The following is a 27,982-nucleotide window of genomic DNA, read 5'->3' on the forward strand; positions in this document are numbered from 1 at the left end:
TACTCTGATGCTTGCTTCTGAGCCTATGGTGAAAAATTCTACTTTCTGAGTCTGGATGGGTGGAGGGAGGGCCTGGGATGGTGTCAAATCACAGTGTTTCCTCCACCCCTCAGGAAGTTAAAGTCCACTGGCAGGAGTGACCACATTGACTCCAGCCGCACGGACTTAGAATGCTCGCTTGTGTTCACAGTGCAGCTGAATGAAATGCCTTAAAAAAAGGAGTAACTTTGTCGACAATCCTATACTTTTTCTTCCCAGATTGCCTCATCGGTGAAGGATTCCTTTGCTGAAGACCACATCAAAGGTAAAATAAAGACGGGACGGTGTGTTGGGTTGGTTTTCTGCAATGTTTTGAATGACCGGCATCTTCCCCCAGCCCCCCACCTCCCTCACCTGGCCTGCTCACCAGACAGCCTGCCCTGTCCGGGAAGCAACAGCCTGCCTGCCAACCTGACGGAGGGAAATAAAGAATGCCGCATGCTTTCTTCCGGACATTTACATTTCTCTTTGCTATTTCTCTATTTTTTTTTTTTACTGAACCACTTGTGAGAAAATAGCAGGTTCTATGATACCTCGCTCCTGAGTGCTTGCTAGCACGCAGCTCCCGAGACCAAGAACATGCTCCTAGCAGAACCCAAGACCACGACCGCATGGTCTACTAGAAAGTCCAGAATTCAGATTTCCCCAAGTGATCTCCTAAAGTCCTTTACAACTTGTTTCCTGGTCCAGAATTCAGTCGAGGAGCAGTCATGGCATTTTTGTTGTCACATCTATTTAGTTAGTCCCTTAGAATATTTTCATTTTAGCAATTGCTTTGTAAAGGGAATTCCTAAACCCGAGGCTCCTCCTCCCCTCCTTGTTTCTCTAAAGTCAAGAGCTCACCCAGAGGACCAGAGGGTGATGCACAACTTCCCCTAGGATGTGGCTTGCAGACCTAGGCCACGGAGGCCAGTGCTAAGAGCGGCCACCTTACAGTGAGGTCAGGCTTTGTAGTTAATTCCTTTGCAATTCCTGCCTGAACTAAACGGAGGGGTCATCTTTCAGATGCCATTCAGATCTCTCTGATGGCTTTGATGTCCCTCGAATCATGGCTTTTCATTAGCTTTTTCTCACCTTTCCCATGGTTCTGCCTGGATTGTGAGTATGGAATAAACAGGGATAGGGAGACATAGTCAGACTGACTTTATATGTAATTATGGACATACCCCCGGATAACTGTCAAAGCCATCTGGACTTGCCAGGTGAAGCTAGGCAGCAGGCCTCCAGAAAAGTCCCCAAAGATGGTACAAAGCCCTGCTTGCATTTTTGAGGTTGAGATCAGAGCCTGTAAACAATTTAGAAATGAGGAAATCATCCATTTTTAAAGGGGTGGGCTAAAAAAAATTACAAAGGGTTTTATACCACAGAGAAAAATAAAGTTTAAAAGTTTAGATCAGTTTCTTGTCAACTGAATCAACTGTCTTGGTATTGTCACAGAGACCAACCATCATGATGCAGAGGGCAGGGAAGGCCCAACCTTACACTAAAGCCCTGGACGGAGGATGGGGATGGATGATTGTATTTCATTTCTTCCTGGTAAGAATTTACTTTCCCCTTTTCTACTGCCCAAAAGAGAGCTCTTCTGGAGAAAGGCTCAGAGCAAAGCCAGGAACTGCCAATAGCTGCCAAAGTCAGTGGCCCACCCTGAACTCGGAAGAAAGTTGAAAATGTCCTCCTTGAGTGAAAGACAAAGTGTTTCCCTCCAGCCCCCTCCTCGCTGCCATCCCAAAACCTACAGAATGTTCCAGCCACCAGCAGCAGCTCCACCCTGGCGGCATGGCAATTAGGATGCATAGATAATCATACATTTAAGCACCCCAGAAGTAGCAGTGGGAGGTGCTAAAAAGTGCTGTTGGGTGGGTTCCCAGCTCAGCCCAGCATACACATGGCAGCAACCTCCCTCTCTCCTAGGGGATGGGGACATTTTCTCTGTTCTCCCTACTGTCCACTTCCCAACCCATCCTCACAACCGTAACTTATGCTAGAATTAGGCCCAGTGTGCATTTCTGATATGTCTGGAAAGGGAGAGAAGTATGTGGATTCTGAAACTGGAGACTGATTTTTCTCCATCTGTAAGCAACTGGACTGGGCACTCCATTTCCTAATTAACTTCTTTCCCTCATCCACCTAGAGGCTCTTAAGGTTGTTGTGAGACAGTGGTGATGTGAAATGTCAGCATGGCCATTCTAGAATACTGGTGAGTCCCATCCCAGCTGTGCCCCAAACAAGCCTGTAACAGTGGCACCAGCTCCACATTCCGCATAAGTGTTCCCAGATCAGTGAACTTTGAGATGGACTCATGAAGACACCCTATCCCTCTTGTCTTCCTCCCCTGCTCCGCCCTACAGTAAGAAGCTCACAAAGACGGGACTGCGGGTCTTGGTGACTACTAATAATCCTGCAGTCCACAATGTGATGCAAGAGCTCCATAACCAGGACAATGGGAAAACATCATACCTCCTCCTCCCTAGTGACAGAGGAAGGGAAAGTAGCGGCCCAGGTCCTCAGGCAGGATTTATGTAATACAAACCTCCTAACCGGAGAACTATTTGTTAAACATTAGCTTCCTGACCAAAGAATGTATACTCACTTTTTTTTCTCCCAGAAATGTTACTAATAAGGAAGCTAAGGATGTCCTAAGTCTGAGAGCCCTCCCAGACTTTGGGCCACCTCCCCAAAGCACGGGCTTTGCAGAGCTAGCATCGCTGGTGAGGGTCTCCAGATCTCCCGCCTTTCTCCCCAGTAACGAGCCTTACTTTTCCAACATTCTCCTCTGGGGAGAGAAGTTATTTGGCCAATGTAGTTACTGGTAAGAAAGACTGCCTAATAACCAGATTATTAAACAATGTTCAGTGTTCCACTTTTCTGGGTGCGACACTGCTGATGAAAGCACAAAAGAATATACTGAGTCCTCAAGTGTTAACAATTAACTCCAGCTACGTGATTGCAGTGATATGGGGATACTTACAGGATTATGGTTTTCTGTCTGCATGAGTTACAAGTATATTTTTCTACAATAGATGAGTTTCTAAAAAGATGAGTGAAAAAAATCCTGGAGCATGTGGCTAGTGCAACTGAGAAACTACATTATGGGGGGGTAGGGGGCTGAAACATTGTAATTTAGTGAAACAACGAAACAAAACAAGGTGCTGGAACGTGCAATATATTCATACAAACACCCTCAGGGGCACATTCAAGTCAAGTGTGAACTCCATACCCCTTCCCCTAGTCCTGACCTCACACCCTGGGACCCCAGTGTCCCTCCATATACAACCATGCACGCTTAATTTGAAAAAGGAAGCCCCAGTATATTTTGATGTAGCACCCAACTTAATTAAAATTACACTAAATGAGAATTAGCCCCCACCTTAATTAAAACGACATTGAAATTCATTTAATATTAAAATTAAAACAGCCACATGTACAGGCTACTGTATTGGACAGAATAGTTCTATAGTCTATCCTGTGGCCTATTATAAAATGTTCTTTTCAGATTATCAGCCTAGTAATTATGTTTTAACCAGTTAATAAATAAGTGGTACAGAAAGGCTCTTCAGTAGAGTTTAAAAAATCAAGTGCATGGGAGAGGAAAATGAGTGAGCAAGAAGCCAGAACCCTGAAGAAACAGGGATGGAGTTTAAGTCACTCAAGGGCTCATCTTGGTTCTGTCATGTAGCTGTGGACCCCTGACAAGTGATTGAATCTCTCAAGGCCAGCTTCACCCTCCGAGAAGAGGGGTGGTAACAGGCCTAACCTCCAGGCAGGATGACTACATCATTTGCAGGATCCAGTGCAAAATAAAAATGCATGGCCCCTTGTTCAACAATTATTAAGAATTAAAAAAAAAAAAAGAGAAGAAAAAAGAAATATCCAGTAACAAAATGTTCTTTGGGAGTGCTCTACTTTAAAAGAAAAAAAGAGGGCTCATTCTTGGGACGCCTGTCTGGCTCAGTTGGTGAAGCATGTGACTCTTGATTATGGGGTTGTGTGTTTGAGCCCCATGTTGCGTGTAGAGATTACTTAAAAATAAAATCTTTAAGAAGAGTAAAAGTTTATTTATTTATTTATTTTTAAGATTTTATTTATTCATCTGAGACACAGAGATAGAGAGAGAGAGGGAGCATGAGCAGGGGGGAGGCAGAGGGAGAGGGAGAACCAGGCTCCCCGCTAAGCCAGGAGCCCAACGTGGGGCTTGATCCCAGGACCCTGGAATCATGACCTGAGCCGAAGGCAGACACTTAACCATCTGAGCCACCCAGGCGCCCCAAGTTTATTATTATTTTTTTTTAATTTTATTTATTTGACAGAGCATAAGCAGGGGAGAGGGAGAAGCAGGCTACGGGGCTTGATCCCTGGGGCTCAATGCGGGGCTCGATCCCAGGACCCTGGGATCACGACCTGAGCCAAAGGCAGACACTTAACTGACTGAGCCACCCAGGCGTCTCAAAAGAGTAAGTTTTTTAAAAAGGACTCATTCTAACTTACCACACTTTGTAACTATATATTTGCATGAGTTTTGTTGTTTTTTTCTGTATTCAGTCTGTCTCACTGGACTGAGTGTCCCATGATGGCAGGTACCATGTCTCACCACCATTTGCTCACCATTGTAAGACCAGCCCCTCATAGCAAACAGCCTGGGACATCGTAGGCATTCAATAAATACCTGTTGGTGGATGGGTAGGATGGATGGAGGGATGAACTGACTGATGGACACACTTACGAATAAAGCAAGTGATTATGATGAGATTGGAGATGGGTAGGGGCCTTGTAGGGGCATGTTTAAAACACTGGTTTTTATCTTGAGGCTGAGGAGCTAATGAAAAAAAGCAAGCAGGGGAAAGGATGGGATCAGATGTGCATTTCCGGAAAATAGCTCTACCTGCAGGGTGGATGATGATTGGCAGGGGATAGGCCTGGAAGCATGGAGATCCACTGGTTGGGTGTTGTGATAATCCAGGTGAGCAAAAAAGGCCCTAAATTAAAGCAACAGCAGTGAGGATGGAGAAAATACAGGTCCGTGCAATAGGGAGGAGATGGACCTATAAGATTTGGACAGGAACAGAGTATCAGGGCAAAAGGGAGTCAAGGAGTCCTGGGTTGTTGGCTTGGGCAACTTGGAGGATAATGCATCACTCACTGAATTGGAGGACACAAGAAGAAGGGAAGAACATCTGAAGATGCTTGGATAGCTTAATCCTGGGCAGGGACCATGGGACCTGTGACGTAAGCAGAAATGTGTTCAGCAGCCCACGCACAGGTGGAGCACGGGATCTCGTACTGAAATCTGTGCGTCATCGGCATACATTGGTTGGCTCGAACCAAAGGGCTGGATGGGGAAAATCGCCAGGGAGGGGGAGAAGAGCAACTCAGCAGAAGCCTGGGGAAAACTGATGTTAGGGGTCGGGCGGCGAGTAGCCCACGGAGGAAACTAAGAAGCAGTGGGAGATGCAGGGATGCAGCATCACAGAAGCAAAGGCAGAAATGTCCAGGAGCTAAGGGCGATGAACAGATGCTGCCTCGAGGTGAAATGCCAGAACTGACGACGGGGTTTGTTCAGCAACAAGGAAGCTTCTGATAGCCTTGCTGAGCGTCCCTACAGTCAATGGTGGGATGTGAGGAAGCAGAGATAACCTGACAGACTGTTCTCTAGTTTGTGTAGTCCAGGAAGGAAGAGCTGGGGTGATAAGAGAGAGAGACCCAGAGTAGAAGGAAGTTGTTGTTAAACAACAATTACCCAATCATTTCTGACCAAGCCTGATGCTCTCTATTCAAAAGGGGCCCCTTTGGCTGATCCAGCCCCCTTTCCCAAGACAATATTCTAATGAGTGATCTGGTGAGGGAGCTCTTACTGTGTATGAGTGTTTGTGTGTGTGTGTGTCTGGGGTGCTCTTAAAGATACTTTATACTTAGGGGCGCCTGGGTGGCTCAGTCGTTAAGCATCTGCCTTCGGCTCAGGTCATGATCCCAGGGTCCTAGGATCGAGCCCTGCATCGGGCTCCCTGCTCAGCTGGAAGTCTGCTTCTCCCTCTCCCACTCCCCCTGCTTGTGTTCCTTCTCTCGCTGTGTCTCTCTCTGTCAAATAAACAAATAAAATCTTAAAAAAAAAAAAAAAAGCTGACTTTAAAAAAAAAGATACTTTAAAGATATTTAAGAAAATAAGGGGGCTGGGTCAGCCACAGGAGAACTTCTAGGGGCTTTTATTTTTGGGTGAGCCCATTTACAATGTCTGAGGTGGACTCTGGAACAGGACTGAAACCCACCTACCTTAGTTGAAAGCCAGGATGAAGTAATGAAGTAGCAGAATATAGATGTACCTAGTCTGCTTGGATAACTAAGGGAAAATTCAGATCTTGAGAAAAAGAGTTTTGATATCGGAGTCAAAATAGAAACAAAGTTGGAAGGTTACAAGTTAAGGGAGGGAGGCAGAGCTGATGCAAAGGCTGTGTCCTTGGCTTTCTTGACACACAGTGGAAAGCACAGACCCACTTATCACAGACAAGTCCTATCCACTCACTGCTGCTATGCCCAGACATCAAGGACAGACCGGAGAGGAAAGGTCCTAAACTGGGGCGGGGTGGGGGAGGGGATACAAGAAGCTAGCCAAATTCAGGTGGCTAAGAAAGGAGAGGTCAGCACTGTCTAGACACCAGCATGGAACCATGTCCACAGAAAAAAGGGAAGGAAATTTTACAGAATGATGATGCCTCATTGTGGTGTCCCTTGCTCATGAGAGGCTGCAATCACCACTCTGCATTCCGAATCGAGAAAAACAAGTGGGGGCCGCCTGTGGTTTGCTATGCTCTCTAGCTTCATTTCCTGATAGAAGCAACTCTGAGGAACAGGAGGATTATAAATTGCCTGAACAAGGACCTGATAAAATGTCTTTTTCACTTGTGAATGTAGAGCCCAGGTGTCCGTGGCATTGTTCACTCTGAATAAGGACAATTTTGTTGCTACTATCAAATCAAAATGGGAAAAGTACATTAAGGGACCCCCTTCTCGCCACGCCCAACGTTTGCAACCTCGGAGCACCACTGGTTCTTAGTCCCTTACTCCAGACAAGAACTAATACTAGTTTGAAACAAGAGTCAAATGAAGGGGATTGAGGAGGAAGCTGTTGGTTATGTAGCACGCGGGGGCTGAGGGAAAGAGAGGCTCTGACTTGGGTGAGCAAGTGGATGGGCCCAATGAAAGGAGAAATGAAAAGACTAGGTGTGGGATAAGGGAAAGAAGAGTCTAATTTTGGATGGGTTGACCTGAGTTAGATATGGTGGTTATACAAACGAGTCTGAAGCTCTTGAGAAAGCAGAATGGTTACGTGAGGTAACAAAATCACAGTTAAGTTTGAGTATTAAGTGCTATCCTTTACCTGAATTTTCTCAATCTTCAGTTCTATAAATGTAACATTTCCTTTATCTTCACTTTACAAAAAAGAAAGCTTAACTTCTGTGAAGTGTTTGCCCAAGGTCACACCTCTCATAGGATGTGGAGCCAGGATTCAGGCCAAGACAGGCTGACCACAGAACAGTACTTGTAACCATGACATTATGAATACGTGGGTGGTAACTTAAACCTCAAGTGAATGACTGTCTACAGACCAGGTACAGAGTGACATGAGTGAACGACAAGGGGGTAATACAGAGAAAGTGGAATAGGTGAAAGGAAGCCCCAGGTCTGTGGCTGGTCAGCGAAGCGTGGCCAGGTTGAAAGCGGAGAAAGTGGCCTTGGAAAGCTAAGGCCACCGAAAAAAAAAGGGGAAGCTTGAAAGCACCTGGAGACAGCGAGTGCACGCAGCTCCCGTGCTAAGTGCCTACAGACCCTGGCCCGGCGGCCTCCCTTCAGGTTCCCCCTGCTGACCCCTGCTCTTCACTGCCCCCAGGGTAATGGGAATTCTAAGAACAAATGTTAATATGCCACAGAAAGAAACGTGACCTCAAAAGGGATATTCCTCCTAGTGGAAGGGAGAATGGTGGTACTGGCAAGGAGGGTTAGTTGGGACAAAAGAAAAGGATGGGGCACATAACCAACCATAAGCTGACCCTCTAACCTGTTTACCCTTGCTGTTCTGGCATAAATTAATAGTGTTCCTTTCCGCCCTCAAGTATTTCCATTTGGACGATATATGGCCTCCCTATTTATATATCAAGTGAGGAAGGGCACTCAGTTTAAGAGCAAAGTTAAAGCAAAGCTAATCTAAGAACCGATGGGAACAATTCATCTTTTGGACCAACGTGCTTCTCTCACAAGAGTTAAATGCAATTAGCTGTCTTTAAGGGATGCGATTCCAACAGAACAGTACAGTGACTGGTCTGGAGTCAGTCTATCTGGGTTCAAATCTCACCTCTGGCACCCCCATCTTGAGCGACTTTCAATCTCTCTAAACCTCACTTTCCAAAAAAAAACATTGATTCCATAGCCTTGGAATGAATATTAAAGGAGATGCTTTTGTGTCAAGTACCTAGACACTCCAAGAGGATGGCCGCCCCACAAAATACAAGATGTATAACGTGGAACCAACAAACTGGTAAATACCAGTGACCTGGGGCCAGGCGGGGCAGGGTCCTAAGAACGAGCAGCTGTAAACTTCTCTGTAATGGCTCACTCACCACCTGACTTGGACTCTTTGGTCTGCTTTGATTTAGGTAAACATGTTTGTGATGGGGATGGTCAAGACGTTTGCAATTTTCTTTGTGGTTTTCCAAGAAGAATTTGAAAGCACCTCAGAGCAAACTGGTTGGATTGGATCCATCATGTCATCACTTCGTTTTTCTGCAGGTATAAAGCTGGCAATAAGCTTGCTGTCCAAGGAAAAGCACCACAAAGGGCAATCCCAAGAAGATTCATCTGTCAGTCATTTAAGACTGAAGCGTTGCTAAAACTCAGATTCATTAATAGGTAAAGCTGAGAAAAGTTACGGACTTGAAGTGTTTAGCCTCTACTTGATTTGACAAAATCAGAAGAAATAGGGTTCAAAAAGAGCTTAAGAATCCAACTATTTAAGTCCATGATTCAATTTCTCACACCTTGTTTCTTTCACAGTGCCTGAACACGGGTTCAGTGAGCCAGTCTCTCTGGGAAATCAGACCACAGGGTTCTTAAGCCCAACATCTAAGCATATTCAAAACAACACAGAGAACCAATTCCTCTTCCTTTGCTTCTATTTGGGGCTAAAACATGATAGGGTAGATTAATGATCAAACTTTGTTCTAGTCAAAGGTAACTAGGTGCAATCTCATTTTGTGGGTTTTTTTTTTTTTTTTTAAGGCTTTACTTATTTAAGTAATCTGTACACCAACGTGGGGCTCGAACTCATGACCCTGAGATCGAGTCACGTGTTCTCCTGACTGAGCCAGCCAGGCGCCCCTCGTTTTGTGGTTTTATCAAACCTGCTTATTTACAATCCTCTTTAAAACAAACAACTCTTTTTCCAAAAAGCACAATAGTGTGGGCCTGGGAATATTATGAAACCCAATACAGACACCTTTCTAAAGGATATACAATACTCCAAAGTCAAGTCCTCTTGTTTTCCTTCAGTTGCTCATTTAAATTGCACATCAGAAGATAAGAAATGCCAGAGCGTATTTACCTGTACTTGCCTTTCTTCCTTTTTCTGAGGTCCCCTGGTTGCCATTACTTGTGACATAATTGGAGAGAAGACTGCCTCCATTCTTGGGGTTTTCCTTGTTACTGGTGGATATCTGATCAGCAGCTGGGCTACTAACATTCCCTTTCTTTGTGTGACTATGGGACTTTTACCTGGTGAGTTCATGGTAAAAATAAGACTGTAAAAGATGGAACTAGGAACCTTCTCTTTTACCGTCTTGTCCATGGGCCCAAAAGGCCTACTTAAATTATCTCAGTTCCAGGAGAATATCTCATCTGGTACCAAGCCACTTCATGTGATTCCAAGCTACTGTTTTTCTTTTTAGGTTTGGGTTCTGCTTTCTTGTACCAAGCAGCTGCTGTGGTAACTATCAAATACTTCGAGAAACGATTAGCTCTTTCTACAGCTATTGCCCGTTCTGGGATGGGACTGACGTTTCTAATAGCACCTTTTACAAAAGTCCTGATAGATCTATATGACTGGACAGGTAAGTCATTCTGTGTCTGAACCATCAACTCCACAAGGTATGTTCAGCTCTTTCCCTCTAATGAGTGGAAGTAAAGACTTTTTGAGCCAAGGAAGAAATAAGCAGGATTTCTAAAGTAGCGTAAACCTGTGCCTCCCCTTCCTTGGAGAACACAGCAGAAGGCATGTTGAACTACTTGCAGGCTTCGCCACGGACCACCCCAGCAACTCAGACTTCACACGGTTCAGGTCTGAGGGGATGGAGGCCACTCTGTGAAGCTGGCAAAACACCTTGCAGGGAAAGTGATACTCCTGGGGACACACGGATTCCCTCCTCCTCCTCTACCACTAAAGCACTCACTTTTCAAATATTCTCTTAAAAAATTCCACATTAAAAAATACCTCATCCATCTGACTCACTAAAATAGACCGAGAAAAAGAAGGGCGTAAACAGAGCATTATGTTCCTAAATCTTTTATATACCATCAGCTATAAATTTTTCACAAATGAAAACCATTCACTCCACGATTTTCTTTGTGCCTGACCTAAAACATTCGGATTGAAATAATCTTAAATTACTGGAAAAATATATGTATATGTACATGTACATATATAGGAATATATACAAACCTATTTCTACCTACAGAGCCTTACAGTTGATGCTTTCCTTTCCCAAGTGAAAAACTACCAGTGGTTTCATGGTAAACAGAACCAGCTGGCAAATCTGTAAGACAGGACAGCAGAATCTACAGCCAATTCCATCTCTGAAAGCACCACACACAACCCACAGCTTTGGTCAGACCACGCTGAAACCAAGCAACTACTCAGCTTCCAAGGCAAGACTGGCATCTGTCTTCTTTCAAGGAAATTAAAAATGGCATGAGATGAAAGGCTGGCCCCTCTCCTAAGGCAGTTTCTGAATGACTCTCATCATCTAACTCTAGAATTCTGTATTTTCTATCCTTAAATCTATATCCCCACTTCAGGATATCTTAAATCCCTATTTAAAACACCGTAATTTTCTAACACTTCAAATATCCACCCCCCCCCCCCACGCTCCCCCAAAAAACTATTCTTTCTTCCTCTCGCACAAATAACACTCTCTCCTTCCACATCATCTCCTGGTGCAGCTTTCTGGTTTTCTATTTTCAAAGGACGCCCTGTTTTCACAAGGATACAGTGGTGTGTAGGGCTAAAAATGAAGTCAACAGATTTAGATACTTCAGTTAAATTTAGGGGACAAAGTAGTGTTTTCAGGAATCACTGCACTGTGACTGAATATATTTGTGGTGGGGCCCCTTCTGAGCCTAAGAACAGAGAGTATTGCGAAATGAGAGGGGTCATTTTTAACCTAACTTCTCACTTTCTCTCCCCCATTTAGGTGCTCTTATACTACTTGCAGGGATCACACTGAATTTGGTGCCTTCTAGTATGCTCCTAAGACCCATCCATATCAAAAGCAAGAACAATTCTGATATTAAAAATAAAGGCAGCAGCTTATCTGCAAGTAATCCAGGGGCAGTGGGTGCGACAGAAACGTCATCCTGCAATGAGACACAAGAAGCCACCATCAGGGACAGTGCTCTGCAAAAGGCCGGACAACCTGGTACAAGTTTAACAGTCTCACAAAACAGAGAGTTCAACAATGAGCCTAACGGGGACAGTTATGAGAAAGAGGCTATTTCATGGAGCTGTAAACAAAAACTCTGTGACCTCTCCCTTTTAAAAAATCCTTTCTTCTACATATTTACCTGGTCTTTTCTCCTCAGTCAGTTGGCATATTTCATCCCTACTTTTCACCTGGTGGCCAGAGCCAGAACATTGGGGATTGACATCATGGATGCCTCCTTCCTCGTTTCTGTAGCTGGTAAGAAAGCATACTTTGACTTCAAACTCAAAAGGAAAAATGAATTTTACAAAAATTTATTCGATTTTATAAAAAACTAAAGAAAAACAATTTTTTAAGAAAAGGAGTTATGGGAGGGCCAGGAAAAAGGAAGTCTTTTGAGGCTGGCAGGAGCACCAGGCATGTCCCTCCCAGATCTCTGTCACTGCACCTTGCACACAGGAGCTCTACACCAGTGGCCCCTAAGCAAGTCTTGTTCGTTTTCATGTCAGTGTCTGTCTGACACAGTACACTATTTATTGCATAAATACTTGATTTTAAAAAGTAGGCAACAGCCACCTCCAGGAAGCAGGAAAAGCATAGGCAGACAGCACAGGGCTAGACTGGTTCTAGAGCTTAGACTTCCTGGGTTCACGTTTTGTTCTGTATTTCCTAGCTGTAGGACCTTGGGCAAGTTACTCATGTTCTCTGTGCCTCAATTTCCTCATCTGTAATACAGGGATAATAGTACCTATCCTCAAAAGGTTATCAGGATTAAATGAGCAATGCATGTAGAGTTTAGAATAGTGCCTGGCCCATCATAAGCATTCAGTAACGTTCTATTAGTATGGGTAGCTAAGAATTTTTCCCCTTGCACTCATAGTAAGACAGATAAATATGCCCGTTAAGGTCATTCACTAATGGACTGGGCATCATTTTTTTTTTTTTTTAATTAGAATACTAAGTTAAAAATGAAAACTATCATTTTAGTTGAGTATTTATAAAAACGTAAGGAAGCAAAATGCTTAATTCAAAAGAGGTGGATTCTCTCAATGGACAAAATAGGTAGCCTAAAAAAGTGAATTGACATGGAACGGGACTATTCTAAATACGTGGAAATTCTATGTAGCTTGATGTTAACTTTTCTCTCCCTAATTTCTTGAAAAGACTGCTTACACAGTCCTTACAAAACTGACTATACGCCATTCCAACTGCAAAGACACACTTCAGTCAACTAAAGCTTGTGTACGCAAGAAATACATAACTAAACTGTTTTTTTTAATTAAAATGTCCGGTAGTCATCAATTTAGATCAGATTAGGCTATGCAATGGGACCAAAGAACATAACAAAAAGTTTCCGTATGTATCCTAGGAAGTAACTGTAAAAAGAGAAATAGTAGTATGCATTTTCTGTCCCCCACCCTTTTTTGTGAAGCAATTTAGGAAGAATTTACAGTACAAAGCAACTGTAGCTCATGCTACTCTTGGTGAAAATGTTCTATTATTTAACTGCTACATTAGTTTATAATCGATAAAAAATAAGAATATCCTGTTATCATGAAAGAAAAATATGATTCTCAAATTTTATTCAAGTTTACACCATAGCTCCAATGTTCAAAATGATCACACATTTCCAGATTTCCTTATTTCCAAAAAAAGCAAAACAAAACAACAAACAAAACAGATTTCCTATTTCCAAGCATAATAACCTTGAGGGGAGCACTTAATTACCAAAACCTCAGGTACAACCATAAGAAAGAGTCCCAACATCTATTTTTATTTTCAACATAAGACTTTATTATTTATAATGTCCAGTCTTGCACCATCTGACTCCCCAGCACACTGCCCAGAGGGTCTACCAGTCTTTTAGAACTCTCACTCCCTCACCTGCAGGACCTCTCTGAGGAAGGCTTCCTGAGCGCTGGGGCCTCTGTAACCAGGGATTCCCAGTTAGGTGGTACAAGCTTTCCAAACCCGACGAGGAAAAAAAAAAAAAAAAAAAAACCACCTGAGGGGTCTTCTACCCAACTCTGGAGGAGTCTTTTTTGGCATTGTATTAGATGTATTTGGAGTAGGTAAATAAATGACTGAATCTGATGACAGACAGATGAGACCATTTTTTGCTCATATGTCCTCACCTCAGGAAGAAGTTGTATTACTCAGGAAAAGAGGTCTTATGCAGTTACACTTTCCAAAGGGGCTAGGGAAACGGAATTCGGATTTCATAAGGTCTTCTCAATCTTGTTCCAGGTATCACTGAGGCAGTCAGTCAGATAATCTCTGGATGGGTTGCTGATCAAAACTGGATCAAGAAGTATCATTACCACAAGTCTTACCTCATCCTCTGCGGCATCACTAACCTCCTTGCTCCTCTGGCGACCACATTTCCATTACTTATGACCTATACCATCTTCTTTGCCATTTTCGCTGGTGGTTACCTGGCAATGATACTTCCTGTACTGGTGAGTAGACATACTCATTAACACTGTTAGACCATTTAGAAAAAAGCACGTATTAATAATAACCTCCCCAAAGAGATTACATACTTTGTGTTAATTTTATAATTAAAAAAAAAATCATATGCAAGGCCTCCGAAACCCTGTAGCTGTATCCTGTCCAGTTTTCATCTTACCCTTGGGGGAGGAATGGTGAGAGAACATATATGAGACAAAAAAGAAATGAAAGCAAAAAGGGGATCAGCAGGATTTCACTTTCTCAGTCCCCCAAAAGGTTAGGTTTGTGTTTACTTGTTTCCTTCAGCTCCAGAAATTTCTTTGGCTCCTTCTAAGACACCATCTTGAGTTCCTTGAGAGAAAAAGTGACTTCCTGACCAGTGTGGCTTCTCTCTTGTTGAGAGTAGTTCTATGTACTCTAATAGGGACATTGTTCATTTCCTCTCTACTTTTACCCCAAATTGACTTAAAGTCCTGGGCCCAAAGGAATGGAAATACTTACACAAATATTTCATGGATTCTTCTGGCCTGATATCAATATTCGCGTAAGGGCTGTAGGATATTATATGAAGCTTATGTAAAAACCAAACTTTCTAAAGCTGAAATCAACCTGGAAAAATTGACTTCTTACAACCAATAGCTGGTATTTAGCCACAGGTGGATTTGAGAATACCACTGTCAGCTCAGAATGTAAATACCATTTCCTAATAGAGAAGAGCCATGAGGATCAGGGAAGAAAGGTACCCCTGAGTTGTCTCAAAGATTTAAAATAAGAAGCCTCATGTTCCTTACTAATAAAATGAAAACACTGCCTGCCTAGCACAATAACTCTTCCTTGTTTGCCTCAGCTCTTGTAGAATATCAAGGCAAAAGGCCAACCAAATCACCTCAGAAGTCAATCGTTCATAGTATTTATCTCTTTGCAGGCACAGGTCTCTACAGAGTTTCACCTTCAATATGGCTAACACTGGATTCTAATCCCTACAGGTTGATCTGTCTGGGAATTCTAGAGTACACAGGTTCTTGGGACTTGCCGGTTTCTTTGCTGGGATGGCTGTCCTTTCTGGACCACCTATAGCAGGTAACAGCTTAGCCATATTTTGAGCAAACTTCAATAGCTAAAAGAAAATGCTGATCCATTATGAATGGTAACATGCAATGACAGTATCAGGTTAAAAGCCTGATGAGATCTCTGCTGTTCCTACACTCACTTTCACATCCCATCACCAACCCAGGAGAATCTGAGAATTCACTCAACAGATAATAAGAGGTTAACTAAGCAGCTTCTTACAGTATCTTGGGAGTCTCAGAGCAGGGATTGTGTGTATATCTACTTGCCTAGGGAGACAATCCAGCGTTTTAGAAGATTCTCAAAGATCGATGATGCCTTAAACAAACCAACCAACCACTAGCATCTTTTATCTGAGCAGGAGTCATTACAGAGCTTGAAGGCTGCCTGACCCTCCTGCTCTTCAGATGTGCTACTACACAGCTTGTCCAGGGCTTCCCAGTATCTCTGATTTTCCAAGAGGGATGATGGAGGCCCTTCATACTCTATCTGGTCCAAGGGTGGGAGGATACTTGGCCTACAGGCCAGAATCTCTGTGGAGAGGATGTGTGGAGCCCGTCACTGGTGAATATTAAATACAAGCGCAGGAAAAATTGGGGGAGTTCTGATATTTAAGCTAGCTTTAAGACTAAAGCATTGTTTTGTATGCAGGTTTAACTTAAATGGACATTCCGTGCTTGCTGAACATTTAATCCAAGACTCTCAAAAGACTACTCACACAGAAATATTTCGAGGAAACAGACTTAAACTTTAGTATTTTACATACTACAGGTTCTCAATGTTAAAATGTCTAAATTACTACAGCATTTCCAATCACCCACAAAAAGGTATTCAGCCTAAAACTTCCTTTTACTTCCTTCAGTCCTGAAGTGAAACAGAGAAAAATACAATCTTGCCTCACTATCTTTGTTTAAAAACTAAATGCTATTTAGGTTTGCACCTAAATGTAAGACCTAGAAAAGGCAAACAGCAAAAGGGAAAGTATAAAATTAGTAACAAAAATTATTATTGAATGGAAAAAACACACCATTATCTGATGTTCAATTTAGGTGTATCTCTTCTAAAGGAAAAGTTTATACAAATATACAACCAACTCCTACTTGTGTTTATGAGCCCACCTCAGCCCATGTGGTCTAGCTCAGCCTACACCTCACACCTGGAAAGCAGGCTCGAATTTTAAAGTGAGGCCCAGGACTGTGACGTAGGGGCTGGTAACAGGAGACTAACACCAGATGTGCTTAGCAGAGCAGCTCTACGGCTGGTGCCCAGGTCAGCGAGCTAGAAAAAACAGAACTCAAATATAGCTTGCCGATGCATTTTCTCAATCTTGATCCTTCTTCAATGGCCATCCCCGTGATGCCTTAAAACTTTCCAAGCCTATTAGGCCCAAAATATAGGGAGGTAACACATACCAGGGCACAGAGTATCTTATTCAAAAGATAAAAACAGTAACATGTTTAGAGATTTCAAGTTTTGTATGTTTTTATATATATCTTAAAATGTTTATTATTTTAAAAATTATTTATTTCAGAAAGAGAGAGAGAGAGCATGCACGAGTGGGGGCAGGAGGGGCAGAGGGAGAGGGAGAAGCAGGCTCCCCGCTGAGTGTGGAGCACTAAGCGGGGCTCGAACCCAGGACCCCGGGATCATGACCAGAGCCGAAGGCAGATGCTTAAACAGACTGAGCCATCCAGGCGCCCCTACATCTTAAAATGTTTAAAGAGTTCAATACATGAGAAGACAAGGCAAGTTTTGTGAGGACTATTACTCTAAAGGGAAGAACGAGAGATGTGTGTGTGGGTATTGAATCAATTTGTTGGGTCATGATCTTTTAAATTTTTTTAATGAAAAAGAACAGATGAGGGGTGCCTGGGTAGCTCAGTCGGCTGAGTGTCCAACTCTTGGTTTCAGCTCAGGTCGTGATCTCAGGGTCCTGGGATTGAGCCCCGTGTCAGGCTCCGTGCTCAGCATGGAGTCTGCTTAAGTTTCTTTTTCCCTCTGTCCCTCCCCGCTGCGCTCGATCTCTCTCTCAAAAATAAATAAATAAATCTTATTAGGAAAAGAAAAATAGACTACAACAGAACATTAAAAAACACTGTGCATCACTTTATTTTAAATGTTTAGTTCATACACACACACACACACACACACACCTATGTCATATAATATATTTGTGATGTAAAACATATTTCTTATGGTTAATGAGTCAAAAAAATTTAAAAGCCTTTTATTACCCAACGTCCACAATACCCTAGCACTGTATGTGAGGATAAGGAGAGCTCATGAAAGAATTTTTGCCCACCAATTCTGAAAATATTATCTAGGCAATCATAAATTTTATAAATTCTACAAAATAGTCAAAGGAAGTGATAAGGCTGTTGCTGATAGCTTATAGATTTTTAGTCTAGGAGTTGCTCACAGTATCTTAAACAAGATTAAAATAATACAAAATTCAGTTAAATTTCCTTCTCTATACCATGAGCTCCCATTGACTGCAACGCTGTGCTAAGCATCTTGTTAAAGGGAGAAACTTCAGTAAGGTCATTACTCATGTAAGCCATTCCTCTGTGAAACAACAAAGAGAATTTTACAAAGGCCATTAGATTTGTTCCTAACTTTTGACTCCAGCAGCAAGGACCAAAGAAACATCAAAGATGTTGATTTACAGATTCACTCAGCTCTCGACAGGTATGGGCAGTCACTTTATCATCTTCAGCTTTAACTAAATCAAAAGGTTTACTGGTTATAAAGTATTACATTCTCAACCAAATTTAGATTTTCCGCATGTAGGAGATGCTCATTTTGTACTTACCTAGATCTGTTATTATCAAATTGCAGAAGTTGAAATTCCTACAAAACATTACAGGCATTTTTAAAATTAGGAATCTAGCAAACAGTAAAATTTTTCACAATAACCCTCAGTTAACACTAGTTAAAAACTGTAACATCAATTACATTAACAGTATTTTTCTCCTTCCCTGTATGGAAATGAAAAAGAAAAACAAGTTAGTCCTATACAGCATGTTTTTTTTAAAGATTTTATTTATTTATCTGACAGAGAGAGAAACAGCGAGAGGGAACACAAGCAGGGGAGGTGGAGAAGCAGGCTTCCCGCCGAGCAGGGAGCCCGATGTGGGGCTCAATCCCAGGACCCTGGGACCATGATATGAGCTGAAGGCAGACACTTAACGACTGAGCCACCCAGGCGCCCCCTATACAGCATATTTTAATAATTCGAGGAAAGAAAAAAAAAGCATAAGAAACCCAAAGGAATCATATTACTGAGTTTTTAAAAAATACTTTCCTTTTAAAAAATATAAATAGAGGGGCGCCTGGGTGGCTCAGTCGTTAGGTGTCTGCCTTTGGCTCGGATCACGGTCCCAGGGTCCTGGGATTGAGCCCCACATCGGGCTCCCTGCTCAGCAGGGAGCCTGCTTCTCCCTCTCCCACTCCCCCCCTGCTTGTGTTCCCTCTCTCGCTGTGTCTCTCTCTGTCAAAAAGATAAATAAAATCTTAAAAAAAAAAGGCAATAGAGCATATGGGCAAGAAAATTATTTATAGACCTTCATTAACTCTGAATATGATAAGAAACATAGTAGCAACAAAATGTATCAGATCTCGACTGAAAATGACAGGGACTGAAATGGAAAAAACTGAAAAAATTACTCCCCATACACACAGAGCTTCTTCCACCCCACAGCCCCTGCTATTCCTTTCTAACACTCCATGACAAATTCAGTGTTAGTTAATAATAGGATCTGCTTTAGATTAGGACAGTTTTTTAGGATTGTTCTAGGTTTCCTGACCCAGGGTGGTCAACAGACCTAAGTGTAGGCCAAATGTCACTGCTCATCCAAACCCAAGTGCTGTTTTTTGCTGGTGGATGGCATCCAGAGCTACAAATTGGCCCAGATGGAAGCCTTAGAAGGTTGTAGAAAAATAAAAAGTACTGGGGCGCCTGGGTGGCTCAGTCTGCCTTCAGCTCAGGTCATGATCCCAGGGTCCTGGGATCGAGCCCTGCATCGGGCTCCCTGCTCAGCAGGAAGCCTGCTTCTCCCTCTCCCACTCCCCCTGCTTGTGTTCCCTCTCTCGCTGTGTCTCTCTCTGTCAAATAAATAAATAAAATCTTAAAAAGAAAAAAAAAGAAAAAGTACTGATATTTTAAAACCTTATTATATTTCTATTTAATCTCTGTTAACAAAAATGAACCTGCAAAAAGCAATATAAATACAAAATTCATGCCTTAAGCAAACAAAGCATATAATCATACTCACCAACATATAAGTAGGAATGTGAAATTTCTAATCTTGTATCCAAGGCATTTGATATGTGAGCCCAAAAATGCTAAAGGCTCAGTTTCACTTAAAAATAAAACCAAGGTTTTATCAGCTGCCTATAAAACTGAATATGCAGTTCCCCTCTCTTCCACATACCCTACCCACTGCCAACTGATGAATGCCTATATTATGCAAATATATATATTTTATACATATTTAAACCAATCACAAATATAATCTGAAAACTCCATTAAACCACCATCAATAATTATTGATCATAACTCGGAATTCATTCAATAATTATCAAGCAACTTATTAGCATAGCACTCTCCTAGCTGCTATGGGGAACACAGAAAAGACAAAAGTTACTCTCTTATATTCTCTTACAGTTCTTCCATAGCACCTTGGGTCATGGCACAGCACTGTCATACACTGCCAGAAATTAATACCAAGGACAGTAGTCTAGAACCTCTAAATTTAGATTAGAATGTACATTCTTTCTCTACTTCATTAATTGAAAATTTGGTTAAGTCACTATAACTTGGTTATTGTGAAAACTGGTTAACTCTGTTTTACCTTTTTTTTAATTTAATTCACATTCAATTAATTAACATATAGTGTATCATTAGTTTCAGAGGTAGAGTTCAGTGATTCATCAGTTGTATATAACAGCCAATGCTCATTACATCACATGCCCTCCTTAATGCCCATCACCCCTTTACCCCACCCCGCAATACCCCTTCCCCTCCAGAAACCCTCAGTTTGCTCCCTATGGTTAAGAGTCTCTTATGGTTTGTCTCCTTCTCTGATTTCATCTTATTTTATTTTCCCCCCTCTTCCCCTATGCTCCTCTGTTTTATTTCTTAAATCCCACATGAGTGAAATCATATAATTGTCTTTCTCTGATTGAGTAATTTCGCTAAGCATAATACCCTCTAGTTCCATCTACGTTCTCACAAATGGTAAGATTTCATTTTTTTGATGGCTAAGTAATATTCCATTATACACACACACACACACACACACACACACACATACATACATACATATTCTGCTTTACCTTTAAATGAAGACATCCTGAGCTGTGGTATAGTAAAAATGACCTTAAAAAAAACTGAAGCTTCACTCAATCAAGTAGGTTATTTCACAAAAGTGATTTTTTTCGACAAACTCAAGGAAAGCCATTTCTAACACTGAACAACCATAAGCTAGTTCTACTCCAGAGTAAGTTAAGTAGTTCCTAAAGGAGAAGTACATCTCTCTCTTGCTATTATTTGTCAGCTTCACACCTCATCAGAAATACCATGGAGGGAAACTGGTAATTTTACACTAACTCTTCACCTGTGTTTTATAAGAGCAGACAATGGCTAAAATGGAAATTCATCCATCTAAGCTTGTCTCTGTCCCATTAATCCAGATAAGGTCATCTCCTCATGAAATGGTCACTCCCTCTCTCTACTCTATCCTCATTTCAGATACAACATGAAACAAATACTCCACCTGCTCCTCACTCCATCTTTTATCAACCATGCCCTCTACAATTTTATCATCTTGGCCAATCAGTTGAAAACTTCTCTATGACCTGAAATTTTATTTGGAAAACAAATAAAACAACTCAACCTTTTGATTTGCTATAAATCCACTTTGGAGGCTGGGGTAGGTGGAGAGAAGTAAGAAGGCAGAGCAGAGTTCTCTGTCCTCTAAACCCTGAGGAATGTATTATACCCTAAAGAATCAAAAGAAAATAATGCAGATCATTAATTACTCTGATTATTTTCCCCATAAACAATAAAGCCCCAAAGAATTATAATTTTATTCAGTATTCCTAAGATTGATGAATCCCTATAAAAACATCAAAAATAAAATCCAAATAGCTCTCAACTGTGGTTAAAAAGAGGGTAGGGGTGGAATAGTCTTTTCTTCACAAAGCCAAAAAAAATCAAGCTTCAAAATCCTAACACAGAGCACAATCCTTTTTTTTTTTTTAAAGATTTTATTTATTTTTTGACAGAGAGAGAGACAGTGAGAGAGGGAACACAAGCAGGGGGAGTGGGAGAGGGAGAAGCAGGCTTCCCGTGGAGCAGGGAGCCCGATGCAGGGCTTGATCCCAGGACCCTGGGATGACCTGAGCCAAAGGCAGACGCTTAATGACTGAGTCACCCAGGTGCCCCCAGAGCACAATCCTTTTAATGAAACTCATAGCATAAAGCAAATACTTAAAGCACTCGTGGTAAATCTTACTTACATAGCGACTTTAGAGAGCACCTGTCTTAAAAGGCAGTGAGGCTTGGGGCGCCTGGGTGGCTCAGTCGGTTGAGCAGCTGACTCCTGGTTTTGGCTCGGGTAGTGGTCTCGGGGTGGTGGGATCAAGCCCCGCATGGGGTTCTGTGCTCAGAATCTGCTTGTCCCTCTCCCTGCTCCTCCCCCTGCTCTCTAATAAATTTTTTTAAAAACCTAAAAAAAAAAAGGGCAATGAAGTTTAAATTTCCTAAACCATGTTTCCCAAGATTTTTCCCACCATAGCACATATAAAAAATGTTTATATAGCACACCAGAAGTAAGATGAAAAGGCTGCTAATAGCCAGCCGGTGGCTCCAGTGACTCCAGGGATGACCAAAGATCATTGTCTCTGTACACCTTGGAAGTCTGCCCAACAGCTGGAAGTTCTGGTTGAACACCCGCTAGTCACGTACAGAATCTTCAACCACTAATTTGAACTAGCATCAAGGAACTTGGGAATTAATGGCCTTATGGGTATATTTCAAGTTTTAACAGGATGACCAATAATATACTTAGAGTAGTAATCCTAATAAAAAGGATTCATGGGACACCTGGGTGGCTCAGTCAGTTAAGCATCCAACTCTTGATTTCGGCTCAGGTGATTATCTTGGTGTCAAGGGATCAAACCCTGCGTCAGGCTTCATACTCAGCATGGAGTCCGCTTGAGTTTCTCTCCCTCTGGCCCTCCCCCTGCTCAAGTGCCCTCTCTCTTAAAATAAATAAATTAATTAAAAAAGAAAAAGATTCATAACTCAGCTCAACAATCTAGTTCTGAGATATCAGGGGTACTATTTATTTATTAAGGATTTTTATTTATTTATTTGACACAGAGAGAGAGAGCAAACACAAGCAGGGGGAGCAGCAGGTAGATGGAGAGGGAGAAGCAGAAGAAGAGGGAGAAGCTCAGCGGGGAGCCCGATGTGGGGCTCGATATCAGGACCCTGGGATCATGACCTGAGCCGATGGCAGATGCTTAACCAACTGAGCCACCCAGGTGCCCCAGAGGTACTTTTTAGACAGGATGTTACACTCATTTTTAAACATATATGGCTTTGCCCAAAAAATGATGCAGAAGAGTTTAGAAGTGTTGACATCTAAAAAAATTTAGAACCCTATATTAAATATCGAGTTTGATAGACTATAAAAAAACTCATTTGCAAAACTGTTTATGGAAGCTGAGCCCTACCTTCTTAGTTTTTTTAAATTATCAAAGGAAATATTATTAGACATTCCTGCTTAAAATAAGGGTTACAGCCATAGACAAGAAAATAATTTGGACTACAATTTTATTTTAAGACTCGACTGGGTCACGCCATGATGAATTATGCTTAAGGGAAGCCAATGAATCTGCACGATGAACATGCATCTCAGATGAATCTGGGGTAGGCAGTCTGTAAACACTGAGGAAACGCTTACAGGGCACTTGAGCTTAGGCAGTCTGTACCAGCTGCCAGTGTACTACTCCTCAGACTGTTGGCTACATACATTAACACTCAGCATGGAGTGGACATTTAGATGGATGCACATGCTTCTGGATTATGGCTGGTGTATTGTCTTTCTCTGTCATTCACAACGCTTTTGCTATGACCACAAAGGAACCCTGTCTTTTGAATGTCAACTTAGCTGTTTACATTTAAAGTCGTTAGAATATGATAGGTTCTCAACTACCAACCATCATTTCTTTTAAAAATATACACGCAGGAGCCTTAAACTGTTTAGGGTTGAAAGTGCATTTGTAAACAGATTTTCCATACTGTTACCAAAAAAGCACAGAGATCTAATAAAATCAGAACAAATATACAGTCTTCTTTTACGGTGGTGGGAAAAGGCTGATTATTCTAACCAAATATAGTAGATGTTTCAATACTAATGAAACTCTGAATTTAACTTACTTAGTAACCATGTAAATTTAAGCTTATGACAGCTAATACTTCCACAAAACAGTCAATATGAAATAGCCCCACATCCTACATTTCACTCGTATTTGCGAATTTTATAAATAAAAAACTAAATACTCAACTACACATGATTAACCTACTGAATGGCAACTGGATCTTAGAAATAGAATTTTTAAAATTTACTAATATCTCAGTTATCAAGTATGAGTAAGAGGAACAAATTTTTTATTTTTTATTTTAAAAAATTTTTTTAAATTTTTATTTACTTGAGAGAGAAGCATGAGCAGGGAGCCCGATGCGGGGCTTGATCCCAGGACCTAGAGATCATAACCTGAGCCGAAGGCAGATGCCCAAGCGACTGAGCCACCTGCGTGCCCCAAGAGAAACAGATTTAAAACTAATTATTTCATTAAATGTTGTATGGAAATACATGGAGAGTTCTAAAATATGCCAGATAATTCCCTGCCCTGGCAAGAAAATATATTAAATATATTTTAATCTTTCAGAAACAACATTTTGACTTTAAAATGTGTATGTGATGGGGCTCCTGGGTGGCTCAGATGGTTAAATGTCTGCCTTTGGCTCAGGTCATTATCTCAGGGTCCTGGGACTGAGCCCCACATCGGGCTCCCTGCTTGGCAGACAGCCTGCTTCTCCCTCTCTCTCTACTGTTCCCCCTGCTTGTGCTCTCTCGCTCTGTCAAATAAATAAATAAAATCTTTAAAAAAAAATAAAATGTAGAGGGGAGGGGGGTGGGAGGATGGGTTAGCCTGGTGATGGGTATTAAAGAGGGCAGGTTCTGCATGGAGCACTGGGTGTTATACACAATGAATCATGGAACACTACATCTAAAACTAATGATGTAATGTATGGGGATTAACATAACAATAAAAAATTTAAATGTGTATGTGAAATCAAAGGCTTATTACCAGTTTTCTAGGATTTATAAAGATCACCACCACCACCACCACCCATTTCCACTATTTTTACCTACACCCTCCTGACCTTTTAGCAGCACAATCTATTTCCTTATCTAAGAATTACTAGTCTTTTCCAGAGCATTACTTCTAATATCCCTATCTTACAATTCCATACATCTCCTGTACTGGTGGGACTAAAGCAAGAATGACAAGGGATAGGAAAGGGTGCTGGTGCTTTCTTTACTTCCTCCTTTCTAGAAATTTGAGACTGTCACCTACCTATCTCTTTGATATCTAAAGGGCAATCACAATCAACATAATACAAAGACTTGTCCTGGTCAGTTTCTCTCCACTTTTTTGCTTAACTCCAAGAAACATTTGAAGTCATTGATCCAACAAGGAGTTAACATAGTAAAAAGCAAGTTAAAGTCAGCTGAATTTAAGAGGCTATAAAACATGCCATTCATTCATTACATCAAGAACAGGAAACATAAAGCTAATGAAGCAAACAAAAAAACTGAATGTCTATATCAGAACCAAATTAAAAAAACAAAGGACAGGAGATAAAGACATACACAATCAGACCAAAAAGAGAAGAGGGTATACACTACCCATTCAGTGAGAAATCATGTTCCAAAATATAAATGAAAAGATACAACATAAGCTCCATGAGGGCAGATATTTCCATCTGTTTCATTCACAGATATACCCCCAGTACCTAGAACTGTGTTGGCACATAGCACCAAAACTTCTTTGAATAAATGATCAGAAGAACAGCTTTAACTTTTTAAGGTATTTTAGGATTAAAAACCAATTTGCATCTACAAACATAATTTGCATACAATACTCTAGAAAAGAGGTTCTTAGAGTGTGGTCAGTGGATACCTGGAAGTCCTAAGACCTTTTTACGAAGCCTTGGAGGTTAAAACTATCACAATAATAATACTAGGACGTTATTTGCCATTTCACAGGGCTGACTTGTACAACAATGTTTAAGCCAATTCCTTGCACAAATATTCTTTGCCACCATACACTCACAGGTTTTTAAGAAAAGCGTTTCATTTAAAAAGTTCTGGTATGTGCCATTAGCCAAATGATTTTGTGGACCCACTTATTCTTGCTTTAAAAGAACATCTTGATTTCAGGGGGACTTACAGTCATCATTTAACCCACCTAAGTAGTCACTTCCTTTTTTTTTTTTTTTTTTTTAAGATTTCATGTATTCATCTGTCAGAGAGAGAGGGAGAGGAAGAGAACATAAGCAGGGAGAGTGGCAGGCAGAGGGAGAAGCAGGCTCCCTGCTGAACAAGGAGCCCCATGTGGGACTTGATCCCAGGACCGTGGGATCATGACCTGAGCCGAAGGCAGACACTTAACCGACTGAGCCACCCAGGCATCCCAAGTAGTCACTTCCTTTTCACATGCTCTCACAGCCTCCTGAACCTTCCCTTCATAGCCCTTATGACACATGTAAGTCATGTAGTTAATACCCAACTCCCCATGAAACTGTACAGTCTGTGAGGGCAGGGAGCACATCTGTTTTGGCTCATTACCATTCTCTCCTCCAACAACTAGCACACTGTTGGGAACGTAGTAAGTACTGAAATGTTTGTTCAGTGAGGGAAAAAAGATAATCAATACTCTCACTTTTTTCTTTGGAAAATAGTAGTAATTCACAATTATTTTCTTCGTAAGAACAGTGGCTTTCTAGTAAGACTCATCATAAAAGCAGGGGCACCTGGGTGGCTCAGTCGGGTAAGCTTCTGCTTTCGGCTCAGGTCATGATCCCAGGGTCCTGGGATCGAGTCCACATCGGATTCTCTGCTCAGCAGGGAGTCTCTGCTTCTCCCTCTCCCTCTGTGCTCCCTCTCTCAAATAAACAAAATCTTAAAAAAAAAAAAATATCGTAAAATCAGATTGTATACGTCCCTAATTTCCCCCAATTTCCACAGTAAGACTGCAGATGAGTTCTGAGTCCATGACGACTTTTTCCCCCACAGGGTCAAGTCCTTAACTCAAGTGGAACAGATTTAACTCCATCAATAGAAAATAAGGCAAGCAGCTAGACTAACTTCCTAATGGGTCACAATACATACTAGTAAGTACAGGAGGCTCCTCCCCTCGATGCAGTCGATGGCTGAGAATTACTACCTGAAAGGTCTGCTTCACTAACAGAGACCACTCCTTCCTTCCAGGCTGGTTATATGATCACACCCGGACATACACTGGCTCCTTCTACTTCTCTGGCATATGCTTTCTCCTCTCTTCAGTTTCCCTGTTCTTTGTACCGCTGGCTGAGAGATGGAAAAACAGAGCCTGACCAGAAAGGAAAAGGACTGCAATCAAGCAAGAGCTTAACAAAACACAATCTAAACTAAGAAGTCACTGGAAACAAAAGCTTGGAAGAAACCCGTTTCCTCATTTGTAAAATGAGAAGGCAAACCAGATAATTTTTAAGGTTCCTTTTTGCTTTTGCATTCTGAGGAATGTCTAATTAATAGTGAGAGAAGAGTAATAGCCACTTAAACTAAGCCGTTTGTTAGTATTTAATCAAACAGGCTAAAATCTTCATCAGTCAAAACAACTACCTTAAGTATTAAGTAAAAATCCGAATAATAAATTATTACTTAATAATAAACTGACCAAACTCTCAACTGTGCCTTGGTAATTCAGCCACTAAAATATGTGGAGATGAAAAACCATTCTCATTAGCTTAAAGAAGTATTAAATGTAGCCACTGGCTGAGTAGGACTCTGAAATCTGAATGAGTATTAAAGCCTTGTTGAGTGATTAGAATGGTATACATCCTCCAGAAAGTTATCTTTCCTTATTAGAAGTAATTAGAAGTAATCTCTGTTTTCATTATTTTGTTTCCTAAATTTTCTATGATAAATGTGTATTGCTATGTAATAAAAAATAAGAATTGCCCAAAAAAGGGGGGGGGCACCTGGGTGGTGCAGTTGGTTAAGTGCCCGACCCTTGGTTTCAGCTCAGGTCATGAGCTCAGAGTCGTGAGACTGAGCCCTGTGTAGGGGTCCATGCTCAGTGCAGAGTCTGCTTGAATTTCTCTGTCCCTCTCCCACTCCCGCTCGTGTGCGTGCTCTAAAATAAATAAATAAATCTTTTTAAAAAATTTTAAAAAGGGACATCTGGGTGGCTCAGTCAGTTGTCTCTCTCTGACAAATAAATAAGATCTTAAAAAAAAAATTGCTAAAAAAAAACACAAACCTTTATTTTAAGATCATTTGAATAGTATTCCTGCCCATCCAAACAATATTATGTTTTTTTTTTTTTTAAAGATTTTATTTATTTATTTGACAGAGAGAGAGAGTTAGCGAGAGCAGGAACACAAGCGGGGGAGTGGGAGAGGG

At 41.5% G+C, this 27,982-nt stretch overlaps 1 protein-coding gene across 1 annotated transcript; it reads left to right on the top strand.

The window, feature by feature from the left end:
• On the top strand, positions 1-27,559 carry SLC16A4 (solute carrier family 16 member 4). Its single transcript, XM_032421818.1, has 9 exons — positions 1-304; positions 1,477-1,575; positions 8,682-8,814; positions 9,655-9,798; positions 9,969-10,130; positions 11,490-11,975; positions 13,965-14,176; positions 15,155-15,248; positions 26,807-27,559. The coding sequence occupies exons 2-9, from the start codon at positions 1,489-1,491 to the stop codon at positions 26,929-26,931; spliced, it is 1,443 nt and encodes a 480-aa protein (XP_032277709.1). The 5' UTR covers positions 1-304; positions 1,477-1,488; the 3' UTR covers positions 26,932-27,559.
• The last annotated feature ends 423 nt before the right edge of the window (positions 27,560-27,982 follow it).

Source organism: Phoca vitulina, unplaced genomic scaffold (genome assembly GCF_004348235.1).
Source record: "Phoca vitulina isolate PV1807 unplaced genomic scaffold, GSC_HSeal_1.0 scaffold2, whole genome shotgun sequence".
In the NCBI taxonomy this organism is placed as follows: Eukaryota; Metazoa; Chordata; class Mammalia; order Carnivora; family Phocidae; genus Phoca; species Phoca vitulina.